The sequence below is a fragment of the Poecilia latipinna genome, unplaced genomic scaffold (genome assembly GCF_001443285.1).
Source record: "Poecilia latipinna isolate Pla-1442-1.1 unplaced genomic scaffold, P_latipinna-1.0 Scaffold420, whole genome shotgun sequence".
NCBI lineage: Eukaryota > Metazoa > Chordata > Actinopteri > Cyprinodontiformes > Poeciliidae > Poecilia > Poecilia latipinna.
The window spans coordinates 287677-298227 of NW_015113036.1; the positions used below are offsets into that span (position 1 = coordinate 287677).

General features: G+C 39.9%; 1 protein-coding gene across 2 annotated transcripts in view; it reads left to right on the forward strand.

The window, feature by feature from the left end:
* LOC106950764 (SH3 and cysteine-rich domain-containing protein 2) overlaps positions 1-10551 on the forward strand; it is a 35413-nt gene that overhangs the window by 4063 nt on the left and 20799 nt on the right. For both annotated transcript variants that reach the window (XM_015037824.1, XM_015037826.1), the window contains exon 2: positions 9618-9966. In XM_015037824.1, coding sequence (XP_014893310.1) covers positions 9618-9966 — 349 coding nt within the window. The remainder of the gene's footprint in view (positions 1-9617; positions 9967-10551) is intronic.

The following is a 10551-nucleotide window of genomic DNA, read 5'->3' on the forward strand; positions in this document are numbered from 1 at the left end:
ATAGTGAAAATTTTTTTTGGTTGTTTTTTTTTTTTTTTTTTTTTTTTTGTAGCGTCTTTTATTTGATTTTATTTTGTCAGAGCTGTTATAATTGATTATGAAATGGGGATGACAACATTTCACAAATGCAGTTGTATTCTTATGCCTGCGTCATTAGGCGTAATCTCCCACGTAACGTCTGATGTCACTTTCTCTCTTGTACGTTTCTTCAACACACACACGCGGTTCAATTTTTATTTATTTATTTATTCTTTTATAGGTATTTTAATTTTATATTCTTGGTACAAATAGCTAAAGAAGCTTTCAATGATAACCTTGAAAGCTTCTGCATGTGCATGACTACGTTTTTTTTTTTCTTTTGCTGAATAATTATCCAGTCTCTCACTTCTCACACAGGAATATGCACAAAGTGAAAGCTTTAAAAGTGCAGATTTTGACTTGAATATGCAGCTGTAGATCATTTTTTTTCCCTCTACATAGGCCTACCTGTCAGGAGCCTGGACTCATTATAAAGTGCCTGCTATGCCATTTGAGTTGTTGACTCAACTGTTTAAACAAAGACGTGGAGCTGTGAAAGCTTTCCCTTGCCTGCTTTTTAATGGCAGAACACTGGCTCATTAGTTTGCTTCATGGACACAACTTTCCCTTGAGTGGAGTCTTTGTCTCCACCTCATGCCTCTTCCCGATGCCCACGCACAAACACTGCAGGCTGCACTTTTGAAGCAAAGTGACACTCCGAAGCAATGCAGTCAGACACTCCACTGGATGCTCTGTGCTGCATCTAAATATTTGATGTCCTCCGTGAGAAGCTGACATTGCTGCCAGCTAACTGTGCTCACTCCGGGGCGATCCGCTCTATATCCAACCTCCTCGCCAGCTGAGACCAAAGGAAATCATCGGTGATTCGACTCCAGGCAGAACCGATTAGTGTTCAGATGAGCTCAATGCCGGCTTTGGCTTAACTACGTTATATCTTTAATGACAAAGTCATGGATTTTGTTAAGTGTATCCATTCTTCACATTGATTAATGAGGCCTTGCCTGAATTCCACTGCTTTGTTTGAAATTCACTTTAATTCAGTGTAGAGTGGGAGATGAGTATTTATCCTCTGCAGACTTGTTCTGGTTTTGCATTTTGTCACACTTTAGCAAATTTTTAGTGTCAGATAAAGATAACCTAAATGAATAAAATAGCATTTTAAAAAGCGTATATCCAAGTTAATTTGGACCTAATTGAAAAAGTAATAACCCCATGAAATAACTGGTTGAAAACATTATTTTAATTTCTGTAACCAGCCACACCCAGGCCTGAGTATCAGCCTTGTGGGACCAGGAAATCACAGAATTAAGCCTGTCTGACAGCAGGTTTTGAAATGGCCTAGTTAAAGTTTGGACTTAAACTCATTGGAGGCACTGTTGCGTGATCTTAAGAAGGCAGGTGATGCTCAAAAACCCACCAATATGGCTGAATTAAAACAATCCTGCAAAGAATTGTGGGTCAAAATTCTTTCATACTGATGTAAAATATTTCTTTCTACTCATTTATTTCTGCATAATAAATAAAGCCATAATTTAAAAAGTGGATTTTGCATTTACTATATTATCTTTGTCTGCTGTTAAATTTGCATGATAATCTGAACCTGCAAATTTAACCAAAAAAACAGCAAAAATGGAAGGAATCTTTGCAGAGGCAAATGCTTTTTTTTTTTTTTTTACAGCTCTGCTTATAATAGCGAATGTCATCTCAAGGCACTTATTAAAATAATTTCATCCCAATTTCATCCAGTTACGTAGACAAATTAAATTTGAATTATAATATAGTATATTCAGATTCATGCCAGCTATTAAAAAGTTATCAAAACGAGACCAACAGATTGACGAGTCATTCATGCTGCCGCAATCCCTCATCCTGATGAAATATGAAGTGACAGTGGGAGAGGGCAACTCCCTTTTCACAGAAAAAATGTCCAACAGAAACTGTCTCATTATTGGTGTTTTTCCTGCCAGTTCCAGTTTTTCCAAACCAGTTCCAGTGCTGATGTGGTGCTAGTGCGTGTTTTACGCCAGCTTTTTCAGTTTCTACCGCCAAAAACTCTGGCATGAGAACTGATAACCCTGGTGCTAGCTATCTTGGCTCCAACTTTGAGTAGGACCAGAGAGAAGAACCGCTATCATCAGCGGCTGAGGGCAGAGTCATGGACACCAAATATTAAAATGTTACGAGCATCATATTAGTCCTGAGTAAGTTAAGACAAAAAACTAACAAAAAAAGTCCAAAACAAAAGCAGGAGATTGACTCTTGAGTAAAAATAAATAACCTAGCAGAGTTTAGATTGCAGTATTTATTCTTTTGTAACCTCATTTGTAGTGGATTGGCACTTCAGTTTAAATCTGTACCTACAAATGGAGTTTATTGTGGAAAACTTGCAAATTATCTGTCAGGGTTGAAATAATATGCGTTGTTAAAGTCGCAGCCCCATGTCTATTTAAAACACCTAATCAGGAGCATTTCTGAAATATAAATCTCATCCACAGGAGGTAATTTTGAAGTAATCTAATCGGACTCAGACATGTGTCCGTGTCTTAATTGGACAGGAAAAGACTGGCAGAGAGAGGCTCCACTAGCAGATGCTCTGAGAAATCCACCAGCAGCAAATTCCAACATAGATGGATATCAAAAAAGAAAAGAAAAAGAAAAAAAAAAACAAGGACAGCTGTGTATGCTGCCAAAACGATTCAGAGGACAGTCAGAAAGTGTGGACTTTCTCTGCAGCATCCAACAATGTGCTGCCAACGTTGGCAGGAATGTGAGCACAGCAGCCAGTGATGTTGGTCCGTGTTGAGAGCTGTTTGGTCTCTCAGGGTACTTGATGCCATTTGAGCGTTTCATGAGAGGAGTGTGAGAACAGGTAAACCACTTTTCTCCTCATGTAAATAATACGCCTGGGAGTTTCTGACCACTGTCAACAACAATACCAAATGTGTTTGCCCATTTCTCCAGTTGATTGGCCCATTGTTTTATTCTCAGCTTGCTCGCCAAATTACGATAATTTCACAAATTATCTAGTGTGCACTCTAGAATATTTATTCTTTTTTTTTTAAATAATTCACACTGAGCACAGCCTTTCAGCACAGCTGGCTTGGTGGTAGAATATGGAGGACATTCACCATGTGTGAAAGTGACTATTGGTTACAATTCCAAATCTAAATTACATGAAATTGTAATTACAATCATTAAAATTAGACTTCTCTCTAGTGGCATTCAAAGTCTGTAGAAGATCACTTTACTCATAAGAAAATACATTGCTGGCACTGTATGTTTTCGTAAGGCTAACAAAGTTTTACAGCATCTAGAAATGGTGAAAGATGAAATATTAATTAAAGCACTTTGACTGTGACAAATCCCCTTCCAAAAATATTTAAACAACCCCAAATCCATCTTAAACCACTTGAATTCATTTTCCATTAACTAAATTTTGTGAATAAATTGTATAATTTGCACAAATTGTTAATTCAAGTTAAGTTAGCAATCTTTTTACACACAAACTCCAATTTCATCTCACACACTTTCCATCTCTGTGTGTATGTGTGTGCATGAAAAATTGTTGCAGCATCGCTAACCCTTACATTCCTCCTGAGGGCTACCTTAAAGTTTGTTGCAAATTTCACAGCAACCCATCCAGTAGCTGCTGAGACATGACACTAAAGACCACAAACTTCTCTGTGCTGCCGGTGGAATTAAATTGGATTTTCTGGAAGCTCTAGGGACCAAAAACGCCTGCAGAACTCTGTTGGCTCCAAGGGAATCCAGAGACCTCATGAAGGTCTAGCTTTATTCTTTAAAAAAAAAAAAAAAAAAAGAGGGGAAGGAAACTTGCCCTACAACAGTGCAGTATTCAGTCATTCAGCTGAGGTGTTGCTAATGATCTACCTGCATCACACAGATGACTTCAGTTTCTGATCTCCAGAGTTTGCCACCGAATCAAACGGCTCTTTGAAAGGACGCTCTTTTAAGTTCCCTTCAGATCTCGTTAACGAACACTTCACTTCCTCCCCGGATGAAGTGACTACGACACTGAGTTTGACTGATGCAGGTGGTGAGTCAGGGAGGGCTGCAGCGTGATATCGCTGTGTCATGTGCCGACCTCGAGCGTGCTTTACATGTCACGTCGGCACATTTTCAATTTTCCGCATGCGTCATTCAATCTGGGGAATGTTTAGATAAAAAGAAAAAAAAAAACTAAGTGCATCGACTGAGCAGGTTAAGGTTAACTCAGCAGAGGCAACTTGATGTGAAAGCTCAAAAACAGCACTGTGATCACATTTTCATAATCCTCTTTGGCAGCTGAAGGAGGCCAAGGTCTTTCTTAATTAATGATCGCACCTTCACTGCTGTGGTCGTTATTGATTTGACACTACAATAAAGGTGTGAGCCTCTGAAATATTGGAGTCTAGGTCAGAAGGGCAGAAAAGATACTTGGCGCTATCAGTTTCTCCTCCATTAAACATTCCTTGAAACGTCGATGGAGAGAGATTGTGTGTGTGCGTGTGCGTGTGCGTGTGTGTGTGTGTGGTTCTGCGTGAATGAGCTTGATTGATCGCATGTGTACAAGCGTTTGTGATAGGGGAAGAACACTGGAGGCAGCCAGTGATTATGCATTGCTTATCTCATATTCATAGCAGGAATCTTCCATCCAGCCATGCATAATAACCAATTTTAGGACACGGAATGAGTCCACACACTGTTTTCTTCTGAAGGAAGCTTTTTTTTTTTTTTTTTTTTACAGGCTTGAAGTTGATTTTATAATAGGTGAACGTTTGTAGAAACGTTGGTATGTTTTGGGTTTTGTGTTCACAGGTTGAAGTTAAAATTCTTTGTGTCCTACTTTAGAGATATAATTCCCTTTAAACTACATATTCCTACACTGACCTAGAATTGGTGTGAGCCAGGAGACTGTCTTTCACAGCACATTTACACCAGAGTTGGTTTCTTAAGGCTGAAATATCCCCACTTAGAACAAGGTCGGACATGGTGATGTTGATCACGTATTTGACTGTGGCTGGTTAAAGGGAACTTTACTGCCTGTATACACTGATAAGAGGACTTTCTTATAAAAAGCACTTTGGACGTTATGCTGTTCTAATTGGATTAGGTGGAGGAGTATATCCGCTCCAGTGGTTCTTCTTTTCCCCCCCAATATATTCTGAACCACCACTTTTCTTCCAATGGCACAGAGAGGGATATTTCCACATTTTATAAGTGGAGATTGATATTTCGAAATATGAAATGAAGAAATTTGAAAAGCGGGGGGTGAGAGCTTCAACATTCTCTAAAAGACGTTCAACCAAGCAACAAAAATTGACCGGTACGTCAACAGGGAAAGCATTTGTTTGTGCGCATTTAACGTTGCAGTTGCACATGAAAACTGTGTGGGAGTTAGTCAATTCAACATTCAATGAATAAAATGTGCCGCAGTTCAGAGATCTCTGAAAGCCGTCAGTATGTTGTGGAGAAAGGCTGTTTACGTCGGCACCTTCCTGATAGAATCAACACTTTATTGTTCAGTTGTGACCTCTAGACACATCCAGACATTCCATAAATATCTCGGTCTGAGCTCATTAAATTTTAACGGACGCTCATGTCTGTGTTCGGCAAAAGTCTTATTATTGATTTATGGATGTTCAGACTCTGCTGTCTTCTTGCAGAGCCTTGATTTTTGACATTTAGACTGAAAACATGTGAGTACTGTATGTGATTGGTGGTGGACTCATGCAGTTCTTGCAAGATGAGAACTTAGATTCCCTTCGGCATCAAGACTTTTTGTGTTAGAAGAATAAAATAAAGGTATTTTTGTGGTGATTTTTATGCTTTTAGAAGCATCTACTGGCCCACAAAATTATCTTACTGCTGGGATCGGCTCCACCACCGTAGGACCCTAAACCAGATGAAATGGCTATTAACGCATTGATTAATGATTTACTAATAAGAAGACCTGCCCCTAATGTTTTTTTCCCCTTTCTTTTGGGAGCTATACACTGTCCAAACTCAGACTTCCTGTTTTTGAATGAGACATTCTAGATTCATTTATGTTAAAATTGCCTGCTTTCATTCATATTTATGTAAATTACACTGATTGCCAAGGGCAGGATTCTCAAACAAAGCAGACATGTATATGTATTTTTTTTTGTATTTGGAAATTTACTGAATGTAATTTCTCCCAGATCCATTGTGAGGCACGTCGCATACTGCAAATAGTTAACATCTCTACTTGTTCAGTTCGTTTGCACCACTAAATGTGGTCCTCAGATAAAAAATGGTACCAGGTGGAAAAGATGTGCAAAAAGTGGAACTAAATCCAGAAGCGGAGCAGTCCAAGTAAATCTGGGCTTTTGTTTCGTACAACAAAAGACTGGTTAATGCAGGAATTGTTGCTTTACAATTGTTGCTCTTTGACTTTGGCCACTGATTGTGTAAAAGATGGATGCGGTGTCTAAAAGTACTGTAAGGGGAAACATGCACCTTCCTAATGGCTCCGGCTCTAAATTGCATGCATTTGAAACCTCAGTTTCTCTTCTAAAATAAGACAAATTTGATGATTTCCCCCCTCTGGTATCATCAGCAAGAATCACCCTCTCTGGTTTCTGTGCCTGAAAACCTTTCTATTACTGGCTACATTCAAAAAGCTGACTTGATTTGTATGAAATCGAGTTACACGGCTTTGCCACAGCGACTTTATTCACGTGTTAAATGCCTCCTCTGAACCCATCTCTCTTCTTACCATGTGAGCTTCTCACCTGTCACAGAGATTCATGCGAGATGGTGCAGCGATGCCTCTCTTTGGAGCGTGAGGTCACTCTGGCTCGGACTCCATAGTAGGATCCGCTCACATAATGCTCAAATGAAGGGTAACGGGAAGGCTTTTTAGAGCTGCACACTGACAGTAATTGAGACATGTGCTTCAGCCGGAGCTGTTATGCTACCACTCGACTGCTCTGATTATGAGCTCGGCTCCAGCTGGAAATAGACAGAGTCAGAGAAAAAAAGTGCAATAAATAAAAATATTAAAGACTTAAAAAAACATTGACTGATGGCTGGAAGGGAGTAATAAAACTGAATTTATTTACACCCACAGATTCTCTGTGGATTTTTGTGTATATAAATTAGATCCATTTGTCTGACAAAGTGCCTTGAGACGACTTTTATTGTGAATTAGCCCTTTATAGATCAACTGAATTGAATTAATTGTTTAAGCATCAGTAATGAGGGTGGGGCAACAACGAGAGCAATCAGTAACAACCACTTTGAACAGACTTGTTGCTGTTTTCTTTCAGTTGTTTGCATGAAAATGAAAATCAAATTATAACCAACAATGCACTGTAAGGGGGAAAAATCAGCAGTTTTTAATCACAAAGTGAAAAGAAATAAATTGAGATTGAAAGAGATTTTTTTTTTTTTTTAACAGACTTGGATAAATATGCAGATGGAAACATACACACAAATTAATGGACAGACATGAATAAATGAGTACCGTATTTTTTGGACTATAAGCCGCTACTTTTTTCCCACGCTTTGAACCATGCGGCCCGGTGCGGCTTTTCTGTGGGTCTTTCTTCAACCGCCAGGGGGCTCTTTAGCAGGAAGTGAATCATTGGAAGTTAAAAGTGGAAATCAAAGAAGAAAGTGCTAATTTTCATTTAGAACAAGCACATGCCAGCAGCTGGCACATATGTACATGTGAATATGACACATCAAACGCATGCAATTCAAATGTATTTAGTCAAGGACAGCACATTAAACAATGTTTCATGATAAAAACAGAGCAACCATTGTAATGTACGTAGGTTTTCTAGTCACGGGCTAATTTGCAAACCCAGTCCTTGGTTGGACATTTGTTAAAAGACAGCGAAAATAAAATTAAGATTCATGTTACCTGAGTTACATGATGGGTTAAATTTCAAAGTTTGAGCCACAAAGGGCCGCCAAGAGCAGCAAACCCTTAAGTGCAAACAGAGCTGTAGCGGTTCACGGCAAGCAGAGTATTCATCGGTTTAATCTAATGAGGTTATATTATCCAAATGAAATTATGCAGGAAACATATGGAGAGAGCAAATGCACTCACTCTTTAGTCTCTGTGCGTTTGCCTCCATGTGTCCCACACACAGATGCATACTCTTAAATAGACAAACTGTCTTCATATCTCATTACCAGACACACCGAGCTGCAAACAACATGTCCCCGTAAAGTGATTAAGTTTGGCACCGAGCAGAACGAGCGCAAACAGACGGCGCATCTGCGCACACAGCGTCTGCATTGCTCTGATTGCTCTGCTCTGTCTGTGTGTCCGTCTGTCTGTTTGAGTGTGTGTGGGTGCAATGCCACTCTTCCCCTTCAAGAGGACAGCTTCCTCGCTGACTGAAGCGGCATGTCAGTGCGCATCATGAGCATATGCGTGCAAAGCTGCGGGCAAATTCCTAGAAACGTCCATCCATCAATCAATGCCAAGCAGCTGCAGCTCATGTAGGATTTTTCTGTTTTTGTGGCTTTTGAAATACAGCAACAGCTAGTCGTGTCTTTATGTTCTGTTAGAACTTGTGCAAAGTTTTATATGGCATATTTCTTTAAAATTACTTCAAAGGAGCAAGGGTTTGTTCTATTGTAAAATGGTATTAATCAATGTTTCTCCTTGGAGGTTCTTCATAGATGTTTTATTTAATATTTGTTTAGAACAATGAGGAAAGTGGAGGACAAAAGAAGATTGATTATTTGTTTTTAAATTATGTGGTTTAGGAACCAGAATCAAAAGACTGAAAACCAAAACGTAATAATCTATCAACTGCTGCAGGTCTTTTCAACTTTTAGTGAATTACTGTAAATGTTAGTAAAAGATGTAAAAGAAAAAAAATAATGTAATCAGAATGTATTTATGACAAGCTGGTTGTAACAAAGTGCCAAAAGATGTGACTTAAAATTGGTTCCTTTTAAAATTTTTTCTTAAAACAAGTGAAGGAAGCGGTGAAAGTCCTAAAAAAACACAACCCATTTGGCACCAATTCAAAACTTTTTAGGAATATTTTGCTAAGTGAGGGTTTAGGAAAGACTTTTACACAACACAGTTTTACAGTAATGTTTTGATTTAGCCTGGTTTTCTCAGTGCAAACCTTTTATGTCATCAGTTGTACCAGCGGCATCACTTGGACATGCTGTTAACACATGATAACACTGCGTAAACCCATTTTGTTTAATGACGGCGCCTCCCTTTGACCACTACTGAAGAAAAACCATTTACACGCAGCAGAGTTCAATATATAACAGCAGGTGGTCATAAAAAGAATTGGCTTATCTTGTTTAACCATGAACCAATCGTATGAGGAACACTTTGTCTCACTTAGGAGAACTTTGAAACTTCGCTATTAATATTTTATTCACATGAGGTAATATTGCGCGCAATGAGTCACCCCATTTCCCCAATGAGAACTGGTGCAAGCGCGGCGTTTTGTTTATCGATGCTGGGATATTGCTTGTGCTGTCCTGAGGGTGCATTCAGCATGTGTTATTGCCTCCTGCTCAGCTCGTGTTTTACCCTCTGTTTTCCTTCCTGTCTTCGTCAATGTGTGCAGCTCCAGAGATTGAAACGCTCGCTGTCCTTCAAGACCATGATGCGCAGCAAGAGCATGGAGAACTTCTTTCAGAGGTCCTACAGCGACGCTCGCCTGCCCGCCGACTTTATCACTGACCCACCACCGCCTTCTCCCCCACTGCCACCCGGCTCCCCTCTCGTTGGCGAACGCTCACCCTCCATTTCACCGTCTCTTAGCCCCAACCCCTCCATCTGTTCCCACTCACCGTCTCTCAGCCTTTCTCCATCACTGCCTGCAAAGCCTCCCCGAGCTCAGATTAACCACTGTTTTCAGGACCACATCTTTCGGAAGCCCACCAACTGCCAGCACTGCAAGCACATGATAGTGGGTAAGGTGCAAAAGCTGTTCCCACAAGATTACACAATTCCATGTCGCTATATTTGGCACAGACTGATGATCATTTGTGGCGGGGGATGTAGGAATGTATGTTCAACAGTTCACTTTGAGGTTTAAAATGAACATTGAGAAACGAAACTGGTCTTTCTACTTTGTGTATTCAGGTCAGTGGCATCACAAGAGGTAAAAGGGAAGTTGATCAGCAGGCATTAGCAAACAATTTTGAAAAAAAAATTCATATGTGTTGTGCAGCTTTTGAGTTACATTCCAGTTTGACCTGAACCTCTTTCGCAAACCTCATCCATGAGTTTTATTGTTGCAAAATTTTACTTAAATCCAGGCAGCGTTCTAATATACACACATATATATAAAAACCCAAACTGGAGCAGTGGCTCAAACAGATCCCAGGAACAACATCAGACATCTCAGTCCAGAAATGTGCAATTCTAGGCACAGCCAAGATACTGCGCAGAACCCTCAAGCTCCCAGGCCTCTGGTAGAGGACCCGAGCTCAGAGGATGAAAGAGACCACCCGCGGAGGGTGAGAAGGGCATTTAAAAAAAAAATTCCCCTGTGG